Genomic DNA, 27,901 nt, shown 5'->3' on the forward strand with positions numbered 1-27,901 from the left:
TTGGGGGGACACCCTGTATACATGCTGCAGGGAAAAGTAGATTGCCTCCAAACCACTTGGGTTGAGAGGATATCACTTCATCTTCCTCGACCTCAGTTTCCCTGGCTGGGGGGTGAAGTGAGTCAGAGCGGCTTTCAAGGCAAAGTCTGATTGTACTACCTTTTTGGAGTAAAGAACTTGAATTCTTCTGAGAGTTGTGAAAGTGTAATGTGAATTTTGCTGTCATCCCCAAACAGATGACTTTTAGACATATATAGCAATTTAAACTGCTGTTTTGGGGTGGGAAAAGGGGTTCCCCTTCAATCCCATTTTGGCCCCTTATTGAATAGGGATCACCTGTGTGAGGGTCAGTGTCAGCTGCCGTGCTTACCTCTCCTCCTTTTCTTGAGGGTTGTGTGACAAGCACCACAATTGCCTAATTCTGTGGGGACACCAGGTACTGACTCTGGGTTGGGTGCTGAGTAGGCCCAGGGAAGGTTTTCATCACCAGGTGAAGTCCCTACTCCTTCTTTCCCAGAGTCTTTGAAACGATCTCCATCCTGGACGGCAGTGTCTGATGGGGCCCCCCGTTCCCTCTCACCCCCTCCCATTCCCTTCTCCACCCACAGACTAGAGCAGCCCTTTAAACACAGACCTGACCTTGGCTCTCCTCCACTTAAAACCTCCCCATGGCTTCAGCGAGGATGAAGACCTAAGTCCTTAGTGTGAGCTCCCAGCTGTGATTGGGGCCAGCCGCACTAGCCCTTCCTCAGTTCCTCTAGTACGTAATGTAGCCTCTGTCCACTGGGCCTTTCCCAGTGCTGTTCTCTGTCCTAGGAATTTTCTTCCGTGCCCCCAGCTCCCATCAATTTTTCTCACTTTGCTTTGTCCAGCCAATTTGTTGTCATCAGCTCACCCATCTCTTCCTGGAGGAAGCCTTTGCTGGTCCCCAGACTAGATCTCCCCTGGTCATCTGTCCCTGGTCTTCCAAGCCCTCACCACAGGTCTAGTCATACGTGTCTTCATGACCCGAATTCTCCCTCTCCAAATTCTTACTTCCCAAACACAGGTATTGAACAGTTTCAGATAGGGATTCTGGAAATAGGGCTGGTGTCCCTCATTATTCATGAATGCTCCTTATCTCCAACTCAGGAACCAAGTGCCATATCCCTCATTATCCAAAGTCACTGTCCAAACTCTTGAATCCATTCAATTCAGACAGGGAGGGATACCTGTACACGTAGGTGTCATGATGCGTTTCATATCTGTCACGCACATCAGTCTGTAAGCTCCCTCTGGGCCTGCATCTGTTTTTCTCATTCTTGTATTTATCCCAGCACTTTGTCCAAAACCTGGCACTCATTGAATCAAAAACAATCTGAAGGGGAAACAACTTGCCAGAATAGCCCATTCCTCCCCCCCCCCCCCCCCGTCCCCCGCCCCGGTCCCCACTTTGCCATTGAACTTGACAAAGCACTTTGTCGACATGCATAAATCCAGCTCTTTCCTAGACAGTAAATTAGTTGGATTAATAACAGGCGTATCTTTTGGTTAACCCATAAAGACAACCAAAAAGATCCTCTATAGAGAATATCCCGTTTTCTAGAGGTTTTGTCCAGACTTTCAAGAACAGTAGATGTACAGAAGTCAGGTTAGTTTGTTAAAAAACCTTAGCCCTGTTGTTGATATCAGTATTCCGCAAAGAATGGTTGGTTCACAGTTAAATAATTCATAGGAAAGTATAGCGTGAAAGAAGTTCTTTCCGTAGTAAAATGAATCATTCTGTAGCAACCATCATTAAACCTTTATCAAGACTTTAATTGATCAAGTCTTCATAGTTCCCTTGGGCTGAATTCCATAATACAGGGTAGGGTAAAAGTAGGTTGACAGTTGTTTGTATGGGAAATAATACAGTAATTCGTAGATAATCACGCAAGGGTAAAGTGTGTCGAGCACTCACAACTGTAACCGTACTTTTGCCCCACCCAGTGTCCCCCGCTCTAAGTTCTTCTTCGTTTATACTAACACCTGTGTGGGTAGCTTTTGTCTTTCTGTCTGTAACTTTTGGTAACTTATGAATGACATTTCTGATTGAGTTTTAAAAGTTAAAAAAAAAAGATTCTGTCTGGGAGATGATGAAAAGATGAGTGACGACCTAAATTGTTTTTGGGGAAGGGGGGCAGGACCTGTTCATTTCACTGGGTTTTGCCAAGGAGCCGTTGGTTGATCATCAAAGCTTGGTTTACCAGAATGTGTGACTAAGGAGCGTTTTCTCCCTGCACTTAATTGTCAGCAGAGAGAGATTAAAACAAGAACAACAACAACAGCAGCAACAAAACAAGCCCTGGAATTGATCCCGGGAGTGACTGCAGGGGTTCCCGCACACTGTCTACCTGTAAGTTCTCACCGTCCTCAGAATGACAACACCAGGCCCAGAAGGGATCGCATGCTCATTAGGCAAGAGAAGGGCTGTAGATGTTAGAACAGCTCCCAGCACTGATAGTGAAGAAGAACACTCCTCTGGTGAATACTCGGTGAACTGGAAATCTTACTTCTCAAGTGTCTCCTTATTGGAGTTTGGAAGGTCTGTCCTCAGAGCCTAATATACGAGCCCTCATTTTTGTTGTTCATTTGAAAATGAAAGAGAGAAGCATTGGCAGAGAGAGAGAGAGAGAGAGAGAGAGAGAGAGAGAGAGAGAGAGAGAGAGAAAGGAAGGAAGGAAGGAAGGAAGGAAGGAAGGAAGGAAGGAAGGAAGGAAGGAAGGAAGGAGAAAGAAAGAAAGAAAGAAAGAAAGAAAGAAAGAAAGAAAGAAAGAAAGAAAGAAAGAAAGAAAGAAAGAAAGAGAAAGAAAGAGGAGGGATGTCTAAGGGTGGGACAGTGTGATCTCGGTTGTTACTCCTCTGTGCAGAGCCCCTCTTGTAGGGTTCGAGCCCTAGCTCTGTGCAGGGGATAGCAGCATAAAGGAATGTTTGTTAAACATTGCCCCAATGAATCATTGCTTCACTGTAAGAGCTCAGGAGAGAACTTGGGTGGGTGTATTTCCATAATTTTCAGGAGAAGAGAAAGCTGGGATTCTTGATCATGTCAGCAAGGCCTGTTAAGAACTTAGAAGAAGGGACAGGGATCCTGCAGTGTTATTTGGAAGACCACCTGGAGAGGCGGCCCTTCCATCTTGTATGGCCTTGCAATGGGAACTCTCTGGAATCTAGAGTTCGTGAGTGTAGGTAGGGAAGTGATGTCTGCTAAGGTCCTCACCTGTTTTCCAAGCACCAGACGGTGAGCATGTAGACCAGAGGCTGTTAGATGGGAGAGCATTACTTTTTTTCTCTCCTAAGGATATGTTTTCTTATTGATTTTATTGATTTTAGAGAGAGAGGAAGTGGAGGAGAGAGAGAGACAGACAGACAGACAGACATTGATCGGTTGCCTCCGGTAGGCATCCTGACCTGCCACCTATGTAAGTGACCTGACCGGGAATTGAACCCGCAACCTTTTGGTATCCAGGACGATGCTCCAACCAGCTGAGCCACCCGCTAGGGCTCTGCTTTTTTCCTTTTTCTTTCTTTAAAGCCTTTTAGAACAAATTCTCCAAGTACCATTCTGGGTCAGGATTGGAACTGATTAAACGCCAGGCAGAGCTATGTCATCAGCATCAGCGCTCAGAGTGTAGCAGAGGGCAGCGGTGCCTGTGATGGGCTGGCTTCATCTTTGATAGTTGAGACAAAAAACGGAAGCAGTGCTCAGTCAGCCACTCAGAGTTCTTTGTGCCTAATTCACTTGTGTAGACGTTTTAGCCCCATTCTCTGTTCTGCGTGTACGACACGTGGATAAGTTGAGTAATTTTGAAGAGTATTAATAACTCCTGAAAGGGAATCACTTCCATGACAAAAGCGGGTGCTGTTAGAAGATGCCTCGAGCCACACAGAGTGACCCATGTGGCCTGGGCCTCTCCAAAGCTCTGAGCCGCCGTGCTCAGATGTGAGGATGGCCCTGTTTTGATTCAAATCAGAGCTGAACCACAAGAACGGAACCCTCCTCCAGGCTTCGCCACATCCTTTGCTTTATTTTTTTTTAAACCTAAATATTAAGAACTAATTTGTTTGTAGGAAAATAGAAACTTGACGTAGAAGGTCATCCATGCACCAAAATGATGAAAATATAGCAAGGCGGGGGGGGGAGGACCATTTATAGCAGGAGCTGGCTGTTGTCTTGTCCCGCTAATACAATTACGTGGTACAGTTATTGGAAGAGTAGGTAGGGGGACAAGTTGTACGTGACATTTCTAAAAGGACCAGGCCAGGTGAGTGGGTGGCAGGTTCCTGCCTGGGAATTCAGGGCCATGAGCACACTCTGGACTATGAATCTGATGTTTGATGTGAATGCCACCAACAGCCATTCTCTGTGTGACACGAATGGACGGGTCATCGGTCTTCCACTTGATGGACAGTTTTGTTATCTTCTTCATTTATTCAATGCAGTTTGGGGGTCAGTTTTTAAAAATTAGGTTTTAAGGATAAGGCATTGGGAGAAGGTCATTTCATTTTGGAATCACGCACTGTCTCTCTTTGCCACCGTTTTTTTTTAAGAGTAACTGAACTCAACAGGGACGTCAAGATATTTTTTCCTGTGTTCCAGGGGGTGGAGTTTGCTTGTACATCAGGCTTGATGTTAAAGAGACATGCAGTTGAAAAGTGAGATGGCTTTTGCTTGTCATTTCCCCTTAGTGCCCTTATATTTGTGTGTCCTGTGAAAGAGGACTTTAATAGAAGTTGTTTTAATTTAGAAGAAACTCTGCATTTGGCATTGTCCTATGCATCTAGACTTGATATCCATGTACAGAGATGGGAGAGAAGTATATGCATATGGAGAGAGTAAAAGCAGTAGGAGGGGTAGTTCCTACCTTCAGGACTCTCGATGCAGCTGAAATGCCCACAGGTGTCCACCACATGAGCAGGTGATGATGTTTTGAAGACTGCAGAGTCACTGTCTTTTTATAGATCCCTCCAAAGTGCATATATTATCATGCCAGATTTATATATACATGTTTATGCCCAGAATTTCCATGTCCTAAATTGTACAGGAGTTTTGCTGAGAAGAACACCAAAGAAAAGCAGTGAGGCTAATGTGACCGTGGAATCTAGACACCTGGAAGTGCCCAGGTCTTGCTTAGGTGACCCCACCTGCAAGGTAGCTCTTTCTGCTTCTGTAAAATCTCCAAAGGAGATGTCACAAACCAGAAATCCATACCGCTTTTGTAAGGGTCGTGTATAGAGTAGGACCCAAAGATTACCCGATGTCAGTGTTATCTAGCTAAGTCTTGACATTGCCCAAACCGGCACATTATGGCACATGTTAAATTTCAGAAAAAAAAGGGGGGGGGGGAGGTTTAAATACTAACAGCCATTTGTAAATTAGCAGTTCAAATATGCTATATTGTAAAATTTTAAGACATCATATATGTCTAAACAATGTCAAGATCAGCTCTCTGGTATATACTATTTTAAAAAGACATCTAAATCCAGTCAGTGTGGCACAGTGGTTGAGAGTTGGCCCATGAACCAAGAGGTCACCACTTTGATTCCTGGCCAGGCCACATATCCGGGTTGCAGGCTCAGTCCCCAGTAAAGGGCGTGCAGGAGGCAACCACTCTATGCTTCTCTCTCATTGATGCTTCTATCTCTCTATCCCTCTCCCTTCCTCTCTCTCTCTCTCAAATCAATAATAAAATTTAAAAAAAACCATAAAATACATCTAAAATAGTTTCAGTGGATTTACTCCAGGGAAGAGGGAAAGATAACTTTCCCAGGAATGCTGATGTTGGGGACAGTTTTCTTTCATGACTTAACCATCCAGAAATGATGGAAGGAATGGTGCTTTATCATTTTAAGTTCAGTAGAGAAGACCAGAGAGTTCACAGTTTCTCTGGGAAGACCATGGCTCCTCACCCTCTGCAGGCGCCCGCCGGGCCTTTCTGGGAGGGAAAGCTGGAGGCAGAGGGTCAGGGGTTCCCGTTTAGTAGCTTGATGTGCCAGGCATGCCTGAGAAGCAGGCGCTGGGGATGAGACATGATCTGATGGCAGTAAATGAAGAAGAGAACAACTGCATGGACCTCTGGGGGCGCTGTGGGGCCTGGGTGGCTTTGTTAGGACAAGGGAGCAGCAACAGGGCTCACCCTGGAGGGAGTTTGGGGCAGGAGACCGGAGATATGGGCCATGAGGGGAGGAAAGTGCAGATGTTGGTGGGGGGCCAGGCCAGGCCAGGTGCAGCGGGCCAGGGAAAGGGGAGGGTGCACAGATGTCACCTTTCTGTCCGGAAATGCTTGGCGCTGCAGCAAGAGGGGGATGCGAGCACAGCACAGCGCTGCACATGTCCCGGCCCCCAGGGTCCCTTGTGGATCCTTCTGAGAGGAAGGGATGGTGTCCGGCCCACACCCGACCTACCTGGGACTTATTCCTGCCCGACCGTGGTGTCAGCCCCGGGTGTGTGCACCCGTGTGAGAGTATGGCTGAGGTCTGTGCGGGTGGCGATGAAGGAATGGCCCGAGGGAGGAGAGTGCCATTGTGAAGCAGACATGTTGCGGGTTGCTGTTGATGGACAAAGAGCAGTGTCCAGATGTTTAATGAGAAGAGGTAGGACCTGGGTTTTCTTTCCTTCTCTTAAACATATTTTATCTGGCCTTTTTCTTTTCTTTTTTCTTTTTTTTCTTCTAATGTTTCCATTGGGTGGTGCTGCAGGAATTCCTACCTTTTGCCTTGGATCTCCCCTTCCCAGAAAGACGCTCTGAAGCATAATGGGCGGAAGTCCTGATTTAGAACGATTTTACAGTTCCAGCACAATAGGAGAGTCTGGAGGATGCTCTGGCAGGAAACGGCTCCGTTCCTGGATGTGGAAAAACCACCATCATTTCGTATCATGCAAAAGTGTCCTTGCCGCATGGGGCATACCCTTTCGGCTTTCACCAACTTGTTTTTCAGCAGAGAACAGCGTTCACGCTCATCACTAGAGACGATGATTTCATCCTAGTGGCAGTGGTAGGGCAGATTCCTCTATTTTCAATTTTCGTGGAATTATCCTCACAAAGTCCCTAAGCAAATAAACATTTTCTGATGTGAAGACGAATCAGATTTTAAACATGTATCTGTTAAGGCTTTATTGAAGTTGGAGGCACTTCCCCCTTCTTATTTTAGAGATCATTTGCACAAGATAATTGGTCAGAAGATAACTTAGATTTTTACTTTCAAAATACTTTTAATCATAAAAAGGCTTTTAGCTTGGTAAGACTTAGGTATGGAGGGGGAGGGTTGGCCATCTCCCTGCTTTACAGAGAAAGAAGTTAAGGCAGAGAGAAACTGGCTTCCCTGCCCGAGATCGCCTCACTCTTGTAAAGCTGTGGACAAGATGAGGGTGTCTGTGTTCTGACCCCCTTCCCTTGGGCACAGGACCAAATTTTATTAATATGAGTAGTAAAAAAAAAAAAATGTAGGTAAAAGGTTTTCCATTCAAAGGCCTATGAAATGTAAGGATCAGGGGAGTAGGAGATGGGGGAATACCCACTGGAAATTAGGAAGCAGCTCCTATGGAGCTCAAATTTCAGGACAGTTAGCAAGATTTTAAGTGCATTTTACTGAATGCACAACAGTGTGTGTGTGTGTGTGTGTAGATCCTCCATGAAATCCCAGGTATTTCTTTCTTAGAACCTGAAACAGGGCTTCCCCAGAGGTGTTTGTTTTCATTCATTTTTATTTATTTATTTATTTTTGTTCATTCTTGCCTGAGGATATTTTTCCATTGGTTTTTAGAGAGGGTGGAAGGGAGGGGGAGAATGGGAGAGATAGATAGATAGATAGAGACTTTGATGTGAGACACATTGATTGGTTGCCTGCCACATTCATCCTGACCAGGGCCAGGAATTGAACCTGCAACTCAGGTACGTGCCCTTGACTGGGAATTGAACCTGAGACCCTTGGGTTTCAACACAATAGAAGAGTCATTGATGACTCTTCTTGAACCTGAGACCCTCTAACTACATAGCCACACCTGCCAGGGCCAAAGGTGTTTGCTTTTAAAGGGGACACTCAGAGCCCTGCTGGGTGCTAGGTGCCTCACTAGGAACTGTGGAGTAGTGTCAGTGCGGTCCCCAGCCTGTCCCTGTCCCATGGGAAGTCTTTCTCATACATAATTCATGTCTTCATCCTGTGAAATGGGCTCAGGCGCTGGGCCCCTCCCTGGGCCCAGGCTAGGCCACTTCTGACTTTTATCATCTTGTTTCTCTGTCCTGTGTACACACACCGTGTCGGGGGTTGTGTGTGTGTGTGGGGGGGGGATGGGGGGAAGGAAGGGGGAGGGTATGTCCTTTCTCTCAAGAGCCCACCTTCATTCTTTAGTGTTGGATGTACCTGGAGCACAGCTCAACCCATATATAGATCTTTTTATTTTTTTATATATTTATGAACATGTTTTTATTGATTTCAGAGAGGAAGGGAGAGGGAGAGGGATAGAAACATCAGTGATGAGAGAGAATCATTGATTGTCTGTCTCCTGCATGCCCCCTACTGGGGATTGAGCCGCCACCCAGGCATGTGCCCTGACCGGAATCGAACCCTGACCTCCTGGTTCATAGGTTGTGATGCTCAACCACTGAGCTACACCAACCGGGCTACAAATGTTTTTAAAAGGGAAATTGGTTTAAAAACAAAATATGGGATGGGTTCAAAGTCTGTTTCTTAAAACAGCCAATTGGGACAGTTGGAGTCACCCATGAGGCAAAGCCAGAAATAAACGAGGAAATTTCCTGATTTGAGTGGGAATGCCAGTGCCCTCTAGGTTAAAAGGAGACGCTTCTCTCAGCAGCAGTGAGGTGTGCGCATGAGAATGAGGCCTCTGCTGGAGGGAGTGCGTGTGGTGATGAAGAACCTGGACTTCGGAGTCTGGGTAGGAGATAGGAAGCTCTGCCCATTTACTCCTGTGGCCAGGAGCCTCATTTCACCTTCGGTCCCAACTTCCTCACGGAGTATTCATTTAGATAGTGTATCGAAGGCACTCGGCCCAATGCCTGGTACATAGTGAATGTTCGCCAAATGGTAGCATTTAAAAAGAAAAGCTATTGAAAGAAGCAATGCATTTTTAAAAATTTTTTGGTGTGAGCCTTAATTTTGAGAATTCCGTGGAATCTCAGAATTGCTGGGGGAAAATGTAGCTAGCATCTCCCTTAGTGTAGGGCTCTTTATTTTAAATTTATAAATTACTTTGAGGGTTTTATAAACCCTGCTGAAATTGTGTATGTTTTGTATGAATATATCTTTTCTTCCCCCCCCCCCCCCCCCCAGAGAATTTCAGATTCTCATAAAGGTCCACCCCTGGACCGAACACAGGAAGAAGACCCTGCCCTGGGGGTGTGACTGCGTGTGTGTGTACATGTGTGTATGTATCTTCTCTGTTGTGATTACATGCTCTAGGTTGTCTATCTAAAACAACAGTTTCACACAGTTCAGCCTAAGGTGACACAGTGTGATGATGAGAGAGACTGTGATGAGTTATGACTCTACCTCATATTCATCTGTTAGGTATCAAAGCCTCCCAAGTTAGAAGTCACCAGGTAGCCTTGTACCAGTCGTCATCGTATTTACCCGAAATCACCTGCTGTGTACAGTATTATGAAAGTCATGAGTCTTCACTGGAGACTGAGTGGTAGCTTTATCCCATCGCGTGAGTCATTTTTCTAGTTCCGTATTCTTTTGATCCCGATGACTACTGTTGGGAGCATTTGCTTAGTATTTTTTTTTTTTTTAGAATAAAAATACTTAGAATTAAAAAACACTTAGTCTTGCTCAGTATGTTTTCCCCTGTAGAATTCATAGGGCTAATCATTCTGGGGAGCAAACCTGCCTCGGGGAGATTTCTTGGGCAGCGAGTGGTGTTCTTTCAGAGAGCAGGGTCTGGCCGTCGCGTTGAGGGTTAAAGCAGAGGTGACACACAGGCAAAATGAAACCAGAGCTGCAATTACAAAGTGGGGCAGATGTAGGAGGCCAGGTTTCCTGTGGCCCATTTTCCAGTTTCCTGCCTGCAACCTGCAGAACAGGAAGCCGGGTGTTACCGACTCTGAGAACTGCAGGACGACGTGCTCCGGGCCAGAACGGAGACACACGCAAACAGCACGGACAACAAAGACACTTGCAAAGAAAGTGAACGTTTGGGTCTTAGTCCAGGAATGTCTGGGAAGGAACAACCCATCTGTGTAAAGAAAAAGCATTGTCAATAGTGTGGCGAAGGCCTGGGGTGGGGCGGGGGCGGGGTGGAGAGGGGCAAAGGTGGGGGCCCGTGGGGGACATCTGTAATGCTGTCAACAATGAATGAAATAAAACGCACAACAAAAAAATGAAAGTATTGTCAGCAGAGCCAGCATGTCCACAGGGGACTCTCTGGGGGCACCTGGGGGCTGGCTGTCCCGGATTGTAGGAACCTCTGATTTTTACAGCCGTACTCATCTCTCAAAACATGGTCTGCTTTTTCATCCAGTGGGTTACCTGGAAAGATCTTCCCTGCCATGCCCAGGACTGCTAAATCTGTTTCCTGGCCATGTTGATATATGAGGGAGGTGGATGTGGTTAACTGACGGGCTGTAATGAACTACAGCCTCCCTTTGGGAAGGCTGGGTGACCAGTTGGCTGCTTTGATCTAGCAGGCTTGTGTTCCTTTAACTGCCCAATAAAATCGTGCCTGATGCTTTCAGAGAAGAGATTACATGGTGATGTGTATGCTGAAGACTGCGGACCGCACACTTCTTTGTGTGTGTGTGTGTGTGTGTGTCGCTACCCGATGTGAGGAGAGGCAGGGCTCAGGCGGTCAGAAGACACCGGAGAAGTGGGCACGACTATCGTCCTCCTGAGGGGAAAAAAAAGAGGAAAATGGTTTCGTGTCTAGGCTCCTTGACACATGGTAGTAGAGTCTCTGAAGTCTCTGAAGTCATACGTTACAACCCCCACTTCAATGGTAAAGAAATTAAGATCCAGAGAAGTTGATTCACTGCACACCGTTTTCTTGAATGCTTATGGATGCTGATGGAGTGGTGGCCAGCAATCAAGAGCTCCAGTTGTGGGTGCCGTGGTGAAGGCTTTCTAGAAGGCATAAGAAGGCAACACATAAGCCTCGTCAAAGGCTTATAATGGCCAGGGCCCAGGGCTGAGCTTGTCCCATACACCAGCTCATTCCAGTTAACTTGCTTCTTCGAGGTACAGGGAAATAGGTGTGGGCTTCTGGGACAACCAATTATTTGTTTACCCTGTGGATTGATCCCCTCTTCATCTTCCAGCCCAGGAAGAACACACGTTGTACCAGGAATGCCAGGAAGCTTTGGGACGTTGTCGAATTAGGGATCAAAGAGGTACCCATCGGAGTGGGCCTAGGATGGGAAGAGGTGCTCTTGTACTCCCATGTGGGATCAGAGGGCTGGTTGGGCAGTGGTGTGGTGGGGTGGGGTGGGGTGGGAAGTGGCATGAATATACGGATGTGGGAGGAAGTAGAATGGCTCAAACACACTTTCCCAGCCCAAGTTGGTGTAGCCATCGCTTTACTTTTCCAAAGGAAATTCCCACAAAAAAAGTCACCTATGAACCAACCAATTGACTTGTTTCTAACGTGCCCAGAGATAACACAGGGTTTCAGAAGGAAAGAGGGGTGGATCACAAGCACAGTAAACGACTATGTTGTTATGACAGTGGCATTCAGTGATTTCCCCTGAAAATGCTTTTTCTTTTCTCAGGTGGAAGAGTTATTTGAAAAACATTGCAGCTGTGAAGGGTCAATACTATAAGTAGGCTGCACAATGGGGCCTTTCCCTCTCTTTTCCTGCGTGTTTTACTCTTTAGAAAATGGGCAATCTGTAGGGATTCACAGAACGAATGAGAATACAAACACTTGTTAATAGATAAAAAGCTTTGAGGGGCAGGAACTTGACCTCACAGAGTAGCATTTTTTTTTTACATGCAGTTATTGACAATAATTAAAATATTTTTGAAAATACATTTCCATAACCTTAGTTCCACCTACAAAAATAAAGACTTCAAGTATGGACTGTAGTTACCAGGTATTATCCTTATTAACGTAATTCCTTAAAATTAGTCTTTGCTGAGTTACCGCAGACCTCAGGTCATACATATTGTTGTTTCCCAATTCCTTCATTTTAAGAGCAGGGTTTGTTTTATATAAGGAAATGGTTTCTTCCCTTTCTCTTGGACACTGATAATGTAATGGTACAGAAACACTCAGTAGATGCTGCTCTAGACAGAGGACTTGGACAGGGGAGTTGAATTTAAGAGAATTCTTGCTATGAAGTGTTCAAATCCATCCTTGTTTCTCTAATGTGCAAGTTTTAACAAGCAAAAAAGATCGGTACTTACTGAGCGCCTGCTTTATTTACTGCTTACACAGTTCTCCTTTCCTTGGCCTCTCTCATTTTTAATGTTTTTTAAGTCGGCTAATTTCTTTAGTTCCTACAATGCATACGCCGTAGAAAATGAAAGATAATAATTCTACTTCCTCAACTCCCACCTCAGTGTAACTTTAAAAATGAACTCAGGAGCACGCAAAGAGAAATGTTAGGTTGCCATCAATAGAAAGAAGAACAAATTAGTGGGTATTTGACTTCTAAGAATGGAAGCAAAAAAACCGCATGCTTTGCATAAAGATTCCGGGCAGCCCCATCTCACATTAAGACGTCTGGCGCCACCTTGTGGCAGACCGAAAGAATGCCTGCTTCCAAGACCAGGAAAGCAGCTTCTAGGAGGGAGAGCCGGAGGGAGGAGGCAGCCTGAGAAGGGGCTCCCACAGCCCACAGCGGCAGGTCCAGGTGTTGCGGGCTTGACGCTGAAAGCAATTTGGGGGAACCCTCTTTGTGCAAAAAAAACCAAAAAACCTCCTGAAGTTAGAAATGTAAAACCACTAGGGCTCTTAGACTTGTGCAAAGTGGTGGTCCCTGAATCAGCCTCAGGGTGCAGGTTCAGGTGACAGGGCGATGCTGGTGGTCCTGGGGTAGAGCTAACTCTCCCGCCGGCCCCTCGAGGGAGCACAGTCACCCTGAGACACTTCTGTTCTTCAGGCTCAAGGGGGAGGCTGTCGGTGTGGAAACTGCAGGCAGTGGCACTCCAGGCCCCACGCTGCTGCTGTTTCCTTGGCATTTGTCACTGCTGTTCCCACCCCTGCCTTGTTATAACGTCTGCCTGGTTCCCTCCTTGATTAATGGGTAAAATTAAATCTTTAACCCGTCTTCATTTTTGTATCTGTCAGAGGGCCAGGATGTTACCTAGTGTGAAAATCATTATTATTATTATTTGTTTATTGACTTCAGAGAGAGAAAGGGAGAGGGGAGAAAGATAGAAGCATCAATGATGAGAGAGAGGCACTGACTGGCTGCCTCCTGCACGCCCCCTGTTTGGGATCGAGCCCCAAACCTGGGCATGTGCCCCTGACTGGAAATGGAACCGCGACCTCCTGGTCGATGATCAACCACTGAGACACACTGGCCGGGCTGAACATTATTTTTTAACAAAGGAATTTCTCAACTCTCAGTTTCTCCAGGAGGCCTTCCAAGACGTCTCGCACATCCCAGGCTCCCAGCCCCTTCACCGGCTCTGGCTGCATTTTCCCATGAAGTCAGTATCAGGTTCTAAGGGGCTCCTTTTCCCGTCAGAGCCGTGACACCTTAAAGTGGACTGATCTTCGCAGTGTATAGGTGCAGAGTTTGATTTTGCAATTGCAATACCCTGTGGAATTTCATGCATTCAAAGTAACCTTCTGTGTTGTTAAGCAGTCACGTTTGCATTGATGTACGGCCTGTCTTCTCCCCCTGAAGGCACGCTCCGTGGGGACAGTGACCTTCGTCTCTTTTGTTCACTGATATGTCCCAAATACCCGGCGTCTGGGCATAAAATGGACACTCAAAAAAAAAAAAAAAAAAAAAGGAAGGAAGTGGGGAGAATTGAGTTTTGGAGAGCATAGTAGTGTAAACACATTTTACTTACAAGTACCTACGTTGGCTCAGTCCTTGCCATAACCTTTAGGGCGTGTTGGATGCGTTTCCACAAAACATCATCTATCCTATGTAAAATCAATGGTTAATCTGAGTGGAGGGGGGGATGTGTGTTATCTGTGCAATTCATTTTACCGTCCTGTGAGAATTCTAAACCTTGAGGAGCCTATATCGAAGGGAGAACATAATAACAATTTTAATGAAAATCATTTGTCAACATGGGGAAACCTGTTAATTTTTCCCCTGTGCCTTTAAAAGGAGATATGTGTGTTATTCAAATTGGACAGCCTGTTTTAGATGATCTAACTAGACCCACTGCGGCAAGATCTAAGGTATATATTACAAAGGGAGAGCAGTTGGGGCAAATAGGAGGTAGCCTTGTTCTCTGGAGAGGCCTGGAGGCGGGCCTGCCAGCTGCTGTGACTGTCCTGTTTGGTTAGCTCTGGGGTGTCAGAAATGGTGACCATTCATTGCAGGCTATGCCACCGACCGAGGTGAAGGTACTGTCAAGTGCTAAGGGGCCCCTCTTCCTGTCAGTGCGGTGACGCCTTAGAGAGGCGTGATCCTCTCAGATATCTAAGTGCAGAGGTCGGCTTTGAGTGGCATTACAAGACCCGATAGAATCTCACACATTCAAAATAAGGTCTGGACAGGGGGGAGGGGAAGGAGAAGCATTTTCTAATGAGCAGAAATTTGTTTTGGAGGAATGTTTTTAAAGCATTTATATAGCATTTCGTTCATGTGCTCGATGTATTTTCACTTTTTTTTTTTTAAAAGAAATTTTTATTGGTTTTGAGAGAGAGAGGAAGGGAGAGGGAGAGTGAAACATCAATGACCCAGGCTGCCTCCTGCACACCCCCTACTGGGGATAGAGCCACAACCTGGGCATATGCTCTGACTGGAAATCGAACCGGCAACTTTTTGGTATATGGGATGATGCCCAAACAACTGAGCCACACCGGCCAGGGCTCATGTGTTCTACGTATTTTCAGTGGAGAGTTTTCCAAATGAGCTCAATGAGGCTAGGCTGATGAAACATTTTAACTTAAAGCTGGCCTCTGTTTGCATAATAATGCACACAGCCTAAATCCCAACTTTTTATTTAATAGGAGCCAGAGTATACTGTCGGAGTTACTCATATTCCTCATAACACCTGCATGTTAAGACACGGGGCTTCATTGAGGAATTAATCTGGAAAAAAAAACACACAAAAAAACAAACACTTAGATTTTTTTTTTTCCCTGGTGAGAGAGAGCTTCATTCGGATGAATTTGCTAATATGTTCTGTGCTGGCGGTTGTTGGAAGAGCCTGCTCCCCAGTCACGATGTTAGATTCTTCCTTTTGCAGTGTCCCAGAGGGAACAAAATCTGTAGCTGGCAGGGGCGTGATAGAGTGTGAAGCGTGATTATATGCAAAAACAACTGTGCAAATGACGCTTAATCACGATTAAAATGAGTTAAGGTTTGAATTAAAATCAAAGAAACACAGCGAGTGCTCTTGCATGGAGAGCACAGCGGTGACGTCAGCTGGTGGCCCCTGCCCTGCTGTCACCCCCCGCCCCGCCCCTGCTCCCCCCCCCCCATACACTCTCACTTTTTAATCCCCCCTAGGGCTCTGGCCAGAGGGTGTGGGAGGGTCCACAGCTGTCTTTGGGGCCCACTCTATCCCAGGATTACTTCTGCCAAGTGTTGAAGGGAGTGACAGATGTTTCTAGATGTGATTATTAGCTCACTGGGAAATATTTCTGAGACTCATCTCTGAGTCATGTGTGACGGGGATTTTCAACAGTGAAGATTTGTGTGCTGTGCAGTCCTCGAAACTGGTGGACCAACCAGGGCAGAGGGGTGGCTGGAGAGAGCAGGGGAAGCGAGAATGAGCCTCCTTAGGCAGGAATGGCTTGATGCCTTAGTCACCTCCGGTGGAACCGTGTTACTCACATTTAACTCTTCTGAGGAAGCCTCCAGCCCTCAGTGGTGGCCGGGCTGTGACACGTCGGCCTGGGAGAACCCAGGGGAAGGGAAAGGAACGTTCCACAGCCCGCCCAGCCACCAACCAAGCTCTCCTGGCGTGTGAGAGTTTGCGGGCAGCTCTGTGGTTCTTGGTTCACAGCTCCATGCCTCCCCTCGGCCCAGTTCCTGCATTCCAGAAATCTGGGGAGGGGGGGGCCCTGATCTGGAGGTCCCCATCTCCACCACTTGCTTGTCTTAGGCCACGGCCGTTGTGCACGTGGTTATACTGAGCCCAACAGAGCCCTTTGAGTAAAGACATGGTCAGCCAATCCCTCTGCATCTCGTAGAATACTTTTTGTAAAGTGCTGGTGATTGTAAATGTAGGCACTATAGTGTAAAGACATTGCACCCCAGTAAAGAAAGAATTTTTAAAGCAAAGACATCGGGCATTGTAATAGTCAGCTTTTGCTGCAAAGGTGCCATGTAACAAACTGCCCCTAGACTTGTGGCTTACAACAGCATTTCTTTTTCTCCTGGGTTGGCTTCAGGGATGCTGCTTCAGACTGTGGGACCTGAGGCTTGGCTCTAGGCTTTAGGTTGAGCTCAGGTTGGGCCCATGCGCCACGTTTTGGAGCAGCAGCTTCACAGTGGTGATAGGAGCACAGGAGGAAAAGCACACACATGTGAGGCCCCTGCAAACTCGGCTCAGAATCATCACGTTGTAGCTTCTACCACCATTCCATTGGCCACATCAAAGCACTTGGCCAAGCCCAGATTTCAGTGGGATGGGGAAAAGTACCCCATCTTGTGTAGGGCACTGTTGCACGATTATGTGAACAGGGAAAGGAGGGAAGGCATTTACCCAGCCTTCTCCATAGCTCCCATGCACACCGTGGCAACGCCATGAGAAGGGATTCCAGGAAGCTCAAGGAGCTCTGAGGAGGCCTGCGTGGGAGGAGCACCGAGTGTAAAATGCATAGAAGCGTTTCCATGGTCCTCCCGTCCCATCTGGAACACAGTGGTTCATGTCCATTGCAGGAGGGGAAGGGCAGGGGGCCGACCACTTTCCCCTGGTCCCCTGCACCCTAACCTCCTAACTTCCAAACCTCCTGGCAGCCCTCTGCCCTTTGGAGCAAGTTCCTCTGAGCATAGTTTCAAAGATATTTTAAAAGTGACATTCTGAAGTACTTAGCTAAAAACACACCAAAGAATTTGAGACAACTGCTAGCAATTCTTAGTGCCAATGATGAGAGGAACGCCTGTGGCTCATCTACATTATAAAAGGCCAGTGGCCGTAACGCCGTAATGACCAACCGACCGGTCACCAGGAGGTGCATTGATGGGTCTCGTGAGATTTCGTGCGCTGGGCCTCTGGCCCTCTGATAACTGGAGGGTGGTTCTTGTCAGGAGCTGGAGCCCATGAGCTGCTGCGTATCACAGCAGCTGTGCTTACAAGACTCGTGAGAGGCAACGGGGGTTTTGATCCAACAAGACAGTGATTCGCAGTCTCGCAGACGGAGTGGCCATTGTGCGGAGGGTTGATTTCCCCTTTAGAGGGCCATACATAGAATGCCGTGTGGGTATTTGAGAACACTCCTCATCTGCTTTCCTTCAACTGAGAAACCCAGGTTGCTTAGAGAAACAATAAAATGTGTTCCTTTGGCTAAACATGTGAAGGGCAATGAGGAAATGACTACTTGTTGGATGGCTAGGTGTTTTCACGTCCCTGGCCACGTGGAAAGGGAGAAAAACAAGTTGCCAGCCTGAAAGCTGCCCCTTTAAGAGGGTTGCATGAGGGGAGTTGTGGAGATGGCCACAGTGTGAAGCAATGATTCTGGCTCCCAGGCCTCCCAGGGCGGGAACCCTCACTGTTCCCGGGGTCCAGTCACACCTCCTAGGACGTCACTGTCCCCTTGTGGCTGTCTCAGTTCTTGCTGGCTTTGTCCCCAGCTCTCAGCTTGCCCATAACGCCTCTCTTCCTGCCCGAAGCTCATTTCCCACCCTCTGTTAGTCCCTGGCCTCCTCGGCCCAGCACCGACGGTCACCCCCTCCCGCCCACATGGGAACCCAGCGCACGTCCTGTGTCCAGTCACTGCAGCTCATCTGAGGTGAAGCGTTTGAGTGCAGCCCAACCACCTCTTTTTTTCTAGTTTGATGAGTGTCGATAAGAGAAGTGGATATTGTCATGGTTATTGTTGCTGTTATTGTCGGGTTTAGAATCAGTACCCGTTGCCACGAAAGTCCTCAAACGCCTGAAGGTGGGGAAGCACCGAGGGAGTGGGGGGAACTGTCCTCGAGAAGGCCCTGTTTGAACGGGGTCCCGGTGAGTGAGTGGGCATTCACCAGCCTCCCAAGCCAGGGAACAGCATTTTAGGCGGAAGGAACAGCACTTACGAAGTCCACACCCGAGTCGAAGGGAAAAGATAACATTTTCTAGGTTTTCCTCTCATGGCGGAGAAAAAAAATGCTGTACCCGCCTCCGCACAAGTGACAGTGGGGTTTGACCTGCAAGCTGACGAATGCCTGGCAAAGTGCGGAAGCCTCTTCCAGTGGCAGACACCTGCCGGCTGGCACATGCTGCATCCGGGCACTGTGCTGGGTTGTCAGAGTGCTGGGAGGACAGAGTGAGCCCACAAAGACCTTTCCTCGCGAAGCTCAGCCTATAGTCACCCCGACTGATACCCCCAACCTCATGATCCCAGGCCCCCACGCAGATGCACGTATCAAGGGGTCCGGCATCCATAGCAATGAGCAGACTAGAGACCGACCAGCAAAGGAGTTGATAGGATGGGTGGACACAGACACTAGTTGAGGTAGGGGGTGTTAAGTGGAGAATCGTTTGAATGGGGTCTAACGCTGCAGGTGGGCAGTTCGTGCATCATTTTTCACTTTATTTCCAACGCAACCCTGTCACCTGTGGGGATGTGTTGTGAATACGAGGACCACAGGGCTGCCCTGTATTTCTGAATCGTAGCTGTTTCCAAAATGCAGCCCGAGGCACCCGATTCAGAGTGGCCTGGTGGGCTGGACATGAACGTGAGGGTATTGGGTTCCCGGGGAGGGGAGAGGGGGCACTGAGGGTTCACCGGCCCCCCCGGCCCCCCAGACTTGCCGTGTGCTCGGCTCTGACCCGCCCCTCCCTCCCTCCCCAGGTATGGAGAGTGCAATCACGCTGTGGCAGTTCCTGTTGCAGTTGCTGCTGGACCAGAAACATGAGCATCTGATCTGCTGGACCTCCAACGATGGTGAGTTCAAGCTCCTCAAAGCAGAAGAAGTGGCCAAGCTGTGGGGACTCCGCAAAAACAAGACGAACATGAACTACGACAAGCTGAGCAGAGCCCTGCGCTACTATTATGACAAGGTAGGCCCTTGCCGGACTGGAGGCTGTGGCGGGGAGCTGGAGCGGGGTGGGGGGTGGGGGGGAGGCTCCATAGTCCATGGTTGAAAGCACATAACCGTGTACTGTGAAGCAAGTTAGAAAATCAAATAGAGGCGATGTATGCAGTTTTGGGTGTTTTGGGTGTTTTTTTTGAGAAAAATGGCTATGGAGATTTTTTTTTTTCCGGAAGCCCTTTGGGTATGACTGCAGGTCCAATTCTATGCCTTCTGCATTTTCACCTGTCATAGCTGCAGGCCTCTGTGGGCAACAGAAATTAGATGTGGGTAGGTTGTGGGGCTTCCCTCACGGCTGCTGGGGTGACAGGATGAATGCTAAAATCTAGAAAGTCTGTTGATCTCATCTGGTTTGTAGTTCCCGCACCTGGGCCTTTCCTGGGGGGATGGTAGCTCGGGCGCTTTGTTCAGTGCCTCTGGGTCGTCATTGATAAACCAGGGTCCTACCAGTCCTGGCTCAGGGTCCCTGTGAAGACGCAGCAAGTGTCATGTGGTCCGTGTTACTTAAAACCAAGCATGTCAAACTCGCGGCCAGTGGGCCGCCAACCTCATTTATTTACAGGAGTCCGGAGGCCCTCTGCCCGCGAGTTTGACATGCTTGCTTAAAACTGCTCGGTACATGGAGTTCGACACTTCCCTAATCCAAAGAAAAACCATGTTCCTTTTTAAGTCACAGCATCGTTGCCAGAGCCAGGACAGTTGTGCATTTTAATCATTTCTGGGAAAAGCAGTCAATGTGCCTTCTAGGGCAAAACAACAACAACAACATTGCTCTTTAGGGGCAATCGCTTCAGGCCTGGGATTGTTGACCATTTCTGTGTGGCTCTGTTGTTGCTGACCATGTAGCCTCATCGACAGGAAGACTTAGTCGTAATGAGGGAGAGCTTCTGTTCTGGTTTTACTGCTCATATCGAAAGGTGGATTAAAAAGTGACTTAAGTATTAGTTCCCGATCTATATTTAATGATTCCTCCTGCCAGCCTCTCTGGAATTCAGGACAGAAGGATTACACGTTTCGGGAAGTGGAGGCATCGTTAATTATAAAGGTTCCTTCATGCAATCATAATGGCACATGATTATGGCATTGAAATGTTCGAGGTGCTTTCTTTTAGTGTGGCAGCTAATTAGTCCCGGCTCAGTGCAGGGTCCTACTAAGATGTGAAAGCACGTCTTGCAAATGGCGCTCGCTGCCTGCAAGCCTGGCAGACGGTCTATTGTTTGGCGTTTTTACCCAGGTCCTAGGTTGCAGGATGGGAATTGGGACCCTCTGAAGGAAAACAGTCGTCTCGCCGGCTGGCAGGGTGCCCGAAAGCCTGAGGCTTTAAAAAGAAATCATTGTTTTAAGATAAGGTGTCAAAGGAAAGGAGTCCTGCCTCCGCGTCTGGGCCTCTGTTTCACTTCTGGACGCAGGAAGGGAGATCGTGGGCTGGAAATGACACGAAGAGACGGGCAAAGCTATTGCTGCTGAGACCACACCTGGTCTCCCCTGAGCAGATGTTTTTAATCTCTAAGGAAAGCCATTTCAGAGGCCACAGTCCACCAGCACTGGGCTGAGGGCTCCCTAACCTAAAACTACACCTCCAAGACAGCCCCTCTGGCATCGTCTCCTTTCTCGGTGAGGATGCGGGGCTTTGGTGAGAAATGTGCCCATGGTCCTGCAGCCAGGAAGCCGGGGAGCTGGGATGCCCACGTTCCAGGCCAAAGGCCCACGCCCCGCCTTCTGGGCCTTTTTTACTCTGAATCACCTGAGTTCCAGGTGCCCCGTCAGGCAGCGCAAAGTGTATTGCAACCTTAGACGTTCTTTGTTGATAATCAAGCACTTCAGCACTGAAAAATCCATTGCACATGGGGTGTCAGGCTGCACCCAGGCTGGGGATCCCAGTGGCCAGAGAGGCCTGCTCCCTGAAATTGCCCCTTTCCTGTCCTGCTGGGGCTGAGCTGGAGGTCTGGCCTCGTGACCTCTGAGCAGCAGCTGGTGCTGACAGTGAGCGCAGGGGCAGCTCTTGTCCTGTGTGTCGCAGGCTTGGCCCAGGAGAAGGTGCCCTGCGTCCAACCGTGGACCTGCGTGCATGTGTGCGGGTACACAGTACAAGAATGTGTCTACACATATGTACACACGGCTGTTTTCATCTTCCTCCTGAAATGTTCTCAAGTGGTGAATAAGAGTGATGGTTAGACTCCTGACGTAGCTTAAAGTGAGATGAAGAGGGAGGAGGGGGAGGAGGATGAAGGAGGAGAGAGGACAGGCTGAGTGGGGGGGGGGAGGAGAGAAGAGGAGGAGGAAGAGGAGGAGGGAAAGGAGAAGGAGGAGAAGAAATGGCAAAAGAAGGTTACAAAAAGTACCCTGCATTTTACGTTTTAGGTGAATACCTTTCAGTTTTGCCAAAGTTACTCTGTGTGTAAATGGAACCATATGAAATTGCCAACATCTGGCCATTTTTGACCCACAAAAATGGCGATCTTAAATAATCCAGGCTCTCCCCTAAGAGATGGGCTTGAGGAGGGTCTTTGTGAATGTGAGGGCCCTGGCCACCTGGTGTGCCCCACTCTGCACCACACATGTGTTTCAGTTTCCCAACACTCTGGCATGACCTTGTTTGCCATTTACTGTCCTCCTCCCCCTCCCCCACGTCCCCCTCCCCCTCCTCCTCCCTCTCCTCTTCCTTCGCCCTCCTCCCTCCTCCCCCTCCCCCTCCCCTGACACTTATTCCAAACCTGCTCTGCACTGGTTGTAAATTAGGTAACTTCCTACCTTGATGGCTGTGTTCTTCCTTCCTGTTTTTTTTTCTGTCATTTGCGAGCCACCGTCTCTTCACTCTTGGCTGAAATTGCACATCCCTGGGTTTGTCCTAATAGGGAAGTTTCCCCGCCAAGTAGACGAGCATGAGCGTGCCATTATTTTTATATGGTATACGTTATATTTTTAGCTCATTCCGGAATACTAGAGATGGGTAGAGAAAAGGAGTGGAAAATACGGGCAGGACTTGGCTGAAGGCATCGGAGGAGGGTAACGGATGGGCTGATAGCGTCAGGCTGGGCTGAGGCACTTGAATCATCGTTCTCCCAAAACCGCCCCACCCTCCTCCAGCAAGGCTGTGACAGCAGGAACTCTGGGCTGGCGTGTCCGGGTTTGAATCCAGCTCTGACTCGGTGCTTCGCCTCATCTTGCTGGGTCTCAGCGTCCTTTTTGGTAAAATGGGTGTAATAGTCTGCACTGTGGGCCTGTGCTGGGGATTAGCCGAGTTCACACATAAGCTGAGAACAGTGCCCCAGACACATCAGGTGCCACAAAGATGAACCAGAGTAATGACAGAGATGCTCTGTTCCTTATCGCTCATCGGAAAAGCTCAGGCAGGTGCAAGGGAGGAAATGGGGACCTTTGTCCTGCCTCCCGGCCCGGGCCACACAGAGGGGACAGCTCGCGTCCCTGTGAGCCATCGGGAGCGCTGGGTTGTGCTTGTTAATGACTGAAGAGGGATGGCCACAGGTTCTTTACCCAATAGCCTATTTTTTTTAAATATATTTTTTATTGATTTTTAGAGAGCGAGGAAGGGAGAGAGAGGGAGAAACATCAATGAGAGAGGAACATCATTGATCGGCTGCTCCTGCAGGTCCCCCACTGGGGATCGAGCCCTCAACCCAGGCATGTGCCCTGACCTGGAATTGAACTGGCGACCTCTTGGTTCCTGGGTCGATGCTTAACTGTTGAGTCACACTGGCCGGGCCCAGTGGCCTATTTTTGTCTATGTTGGCTGTTCTGAAAATTCAACTACGAAGATGTTTTCCTATTTAAGTGACTCTTACTCGCCCCTCTGAACCAAAGCGCACATTATTCTGCACACCCCAGTTGGAGCGAGTCTCCATCTCTTCTGAGTGGCCGGTGTGGTCCAGGCTGGAGTCCCGCTGTCCCCAGGTCTCTGAGCCGAAGTTCACCCATCGGAAAGCGGGCATCGTAACAGCACCTTCCCTCGTCGGTTTGTGTAGGATTAAATGTGACAAGAGGCGCTCAGCACTGCCCAGGCACTTGGTGGCACACAATAAATGCTCCTCATGTCTGCTATCCGTGCTTATTAACGTGCTGCGTGGCCTTCACGTGGCTGTGTATATAGCTGGCTCCCTCGCAAAGCTGTCCTCACGTGGTCTCCTGGCTCACCCACTTTTGCGGCTCTGGGACCCTGCGCAGGCTCTCGCATGCATTAGTTGCTCCGTTCATGTTAAATGAATGAGCCAGCGGACCACATAATGCGGTGGACACTACCCAAACACAAATCACTCAGATAATTGTTGACGTTAAGTAAGTGTCACAGTTAAACACACGCATTGTACAGTATTAATTTCCGAGGGCTGCTGTAACAAGTGACCACAAAATGTGTGGCTTGCAGCAACAGATATTTCTTGTCTCAGTCCTGGAGGCCAGGAGCCTGAAATCCAGTCTCGGCAGGGCCATGCTCTGAGATTCTAGGTAGAACCCCTCCTTGCCTCTCCCTGGCTCCTGGTGGTCTAGCTTGGCCAGTAGCTGCATCGCTCTAGTCTCCGCCTCTGTCCTCACATGGCATTCTTCCTGTGTGTCTCTCTCTTCAAATTTCCCTCCTATAAGGACACCAGGTCTGTTGGACTAGGGCAGTGATGGCGAACCTATGACACGCGTGTCAGAGGTGACACGCAAACTCATTTTTTTGGTTGATTTTTCTTTGTTAAATGGCATTTAAATATATAAAATAAATATAAAACATATAAATCTTTATTTTACTATGGTTGCAAATATCAAAATTTCTATATGTGACACGGCACCAGAGTTAAGTTAGGGTTTTTCAAAATGCTGACATGCCGAGCTCAAAAGGTTCGCCATCACTGGACTAGGGCCTGTCCTCATGACCTCATCTTAAATTGGTTGCATCAGCAAAGACCCTCCTTCCAAAAAAAAGTCACAGTCACAGGCATGGGAGTTAGGACTTCCCCGTTTCTCTTTGGGGGGACATCCTTCTACCCGTAACACATACCTCTAGCTCACACACTGCCAGGTTTTCGTTCAGCTTTTCAGGACTGCCAGGGAGAGAGGGCCTTGGAGATGATGGCTTGGTCCAGCAAGTCCTTGGGGAAACTTCTCCCCGTGACAGAGGCAGCAGCTAGACTCAGCAGCAGGGACGGAACTAGATTCTGTGACAGGCACGTCCCAGTGTGCCTACCGTGTGCCAGGCACCGTGCTGGGTCCCCAGGGAGGAAACAGGTGAAGACACCGAGACCTGCCTGGGAGGGATTCAGACTCTCTGGGATCTCAGCGGTAAAGGACTTAGATGGGAAGCAGAGCTGGGCCTGGTGGCTGCAGCCCCCGGTTAGCCATGGCGGAGACCTGGCGCTGGCCTCTGAGGTTCCCCACCCAGCCTGTGTGTCTGTGGCTTGCTCATTTCCCGGGCACAGGGAAGGCTGGAGGGCCTGGGGTTTGCAGCTGAGCATCGCCAAGGACTGCTTCCCCCACTTCGTTTTTGAAGAGGCTGCTGGGCAAACCCAAATAAATTGCAGCAAAGGAGTGCTGCCCAGCCCTGGATGCCCCTTGCTTTATGCCCGGGCGTGGACGGAAGGCCCCTGTTTAGCTTGGAAACATGCAGGTTAATGGGAGGACGCCTGTGTCTGAGTCCACGAGGGGCAGACACCCGAGCTGGTAGAGACCCAACGGGACGTGTAGTTTGTGCCTGAGCATTCCCGTTCCTCCTTCCCAGGCAGCCGTCTCAGCCTCGTGCCTTCGGAGGTGGGTTTGTTCGTTGTGGTTCTGACCGGTTGAATTTGGGGGTAGGGTTTATTTCTTTCCTGAAGTTTAAACTGACTCTTCCAGAAGGTACATCTATAACCCGATATTGATCTCTTTCAGAGGGTTTATTTATGAACATGTTAACAACCCTTTTCGCCCCTTAACCACATCAGACGGACTGGGTGTTGCAGTCTCTCATCCCAGGGGTGCTCAGGTGGAGAGGAGAGGGGTCGGTGCCCACAGCACACCTGGAACTGGCCCCGTTGGCTGCCCACACGCCTCGCGGCCCAGGTCGGAGGGGCACGAGGAACTGCTGGGTGCAAGGCATTCATTGGCTTCCAGATGAGCTCTGGGTGGTTTTAGTTACACACCCGTCTCCAGCTGGTGTGGCCCCTTTCCTTCACCTCTGCCTTCTCCTCCATCGTTCAGCCATTCCTTCTAAAACATACCCACTCCCCTTGAGTGGCTCAGCTCCTGGTCGGGAGGCAGACATGCCAACCAGCCATAATAGAGCGCGAGGTAGCAGACGCTAGCTGGGTCGTGATTCCAGCATCTTCCAGGAGAGACGGGGAGGCGGCGAGAAGGCCACCGGGAGCTCAGGAACCAGATCTGGAGGAATGAGGGTGACTGTACCAGGCTGACAAAAGCTGGGAAGGGATCTACCAGGCCAGCGAACAGCATGTGCTAAGGCAGGCAGGTGTGTGACTTTTCAGCCACGGAGGATTTATTTAGGGAACGAGGGAGAGAGGGGTGTGGAAGAGTGGGTGGGAAATGGAGCATGAGGTGCCTCATGCCAAAGAGTTGGAACTTTATGGTGAGGGCAACGGAGAGCTAATGAAGGGCTATAAGCAAGGGAATGCCATGACCAGATCTGCATTTTAGAAACAAAGATCTTTACCTCCTCTTACTCTTCTCGGCATCGATCGTGTCCCTGATCTTTCTGGCCAATTCCCACAAATGGATCTCTGTCTGCCGGCTGAGTTGGCGCCACCCAGTATAAGGGCCAGCAAGCCCCTCTCTAGCACTGCCTGGTGGGGGAGGGGGGCGGGGGCGGCAGAGAAGGAAAACGGGGGAGCCTGCCTGCCTCTTGCATATGCCCAGCTACTGTCTTGTGCTCATAGAAGCTGAAGCCAGGACTCTCGGGTTGCTGCAGAAGGAGACCTGGAAGCTTACACCATCCCTCATCCTTTTTCGGTCCAACGTCCAGCAGAGCTTTTGTCCTTCTTGTTGGCAGCGAACACTCATCCCAGCGGGAGGCGGCAAGTGTTGCCAGCTCCCCTCCCATCGGGAGATCGAAATGTTGATATGATGAGAAATCCTCCCGTCTCCACAGCAACATCCCCGCTCCTTCTCACACTGTACCAAACAGTCTTGGTTTTAATTGGAAGGGGTTTAGGGGGAGAGCAATCAAGACAGAGCCACTGGCAGCAGATTCCTGGAAGTGGAACGCATCCCCTTCTTAGCCGAATTGGATAATTCATTTAAAATTGGGTGTGCAGTCGCGACAGGAGGATGTTCGCATGACTATCACATACCCGATAGCGACCGCCCGTGCCAGGAAGCAGGACCCGGGCAGAATTTTTTAATTCCCCAAAATAAATTTTGCAAAGACAGAATGATGTATTGGCTGCCAGAGTGGAGAAAGAACCCAAATCCGGCAAGCGTTTTTATCCTGGAACCTTCTAGAACACCTGTGTTGTTTGCCAAGGAGACCCATCTCTTCTGGACTCCATTCAGGATGCCTTGTGTGTGCCCAGCCCTGGCACATGTGGGGGGCCCTGCTGTGCTTTGCTGGGTGTCTTCCCCCCCTGCCCCCCATGTCATGTCAGCAGCTCAGATGGTCTGAAGCACAACAGATGGCAACTGGGCTCCGCCTGGGGGCCGAGGCGAGAACCAGGGCCTCTCTGCAAGCCTTTGGCCCTGGGAGCTGCCGGGAGACCTTTTGGGGAGCTGGCGGCCGCGTGGAGGTCCGGTCTCATCACATGGCCTGGGGGAGAGCAGCAGGCCCAAGGGGGCGGGGCTGCAGGGGGCCCGGCATGTTGGTGGAGGATGCTGCCTGCCTTGCATAGGCTTCCAAGCCAGCCTCCCTGTGGCACCCAGTGTTCCCCCCAAATAGGCAGTTGCTAAGAAACACCCCGAGTCTTGGGAGTACCTTCCACACGGTTGATAAGGCTGCCGTGCTCAGCGCTCAGATGCCAGCGCTCGGGCAGCGTGGCCAACTCCAGTGATGTCAGGCTGCGGCCCAAGCCCACACCGGCCTGCTGGCACAAGCGTTCCTGCTTCTTTCTGGGCTTCTTGCTGCAGGACATTTTAGTGGTTGTGTCAACACACTGACAACACTAACCTTCACATCCTACCACCCTCCACCCACCATCTGCCCACTGGCCCAGCTGCTCCTCCCCGCCGCCTGCCTGGGCTCCAGACAGTTATCTCAGTTCCTGCCCCAGGTCTGTGACGTAAGGAGGGGAGCTCACAGGCCTGTCATCATGGTTGGTAATGGGCCCATTTTAGAGGTGGGAATACTGAGTCTCAGAGAAGTTAAGTAACCGATCCAAGACGAAGTAGCTGGTAAGCGGCAGAGCTTTCCACCTAGGAGTCTTGAACCCCGAGTCCATGCTCAGGATTATGAAGCAGGAGAATCACATAGGTAGAGAGCCATGGGCCCAAACCTGAACCGCATATTCCCAGTAGTGCTGATTATTACCCCAGGGCAGGCAGAGAGAGGAGGCCAGCCCCCCAGTGTATGTTGTTCAAAGTGACAGGAGAACACCTCCTGGCAGCACTCTCAGAGCCAGCTGAAAACAGGAGGC

General features: G+C 49.2%; 1 protein-coding gene across 3 annotated transcripts in view; it reads left to right on the top strand.

Annotated features, from left to right (window-relative positions):
* The window catches only part of ELK3 (ETS transcription factor ELK3), a 62,824-nt gene that overhangs the window by 6,122 nt on the left and 28,801 nt on the right, over nucleotides 1–27,901 (top strand). For all 3 annotated transcript variants that reach the window (XM_036297081.1, XM_036297080.1, XM_036297082.1), the window contains exon 2: nucleotides 19,106–19,314. In XM_036297081.1, coding sequence (XP_036152974.1) covers nucleotides 19,108–19,314 — 207 coding nt within the window. In that variant the 5' untranslated portion in view covers nucleotides 19,106–19,107. The remainder of the gene's footprint in view (nucleotides 1–19,105; nucleotides 19,315–27,901) is intronic.

Source organism: Myotis myotis, unplaced genomic scaffold (assembly GCF_014108235.1).
Source record: "Myotis myotis isolate mMyoMyo1 unplaced genomic scaffold, mMyoMyo1.p scaffold_m19_p_3, whole genome shotgun sequence".
Classification (NCBI taxonomy): Eukaryota; Metazoa; Chordata; class Mammalia; order Chiroptera; family Vespertilionidae; genus Myotis; species Myotis myotis.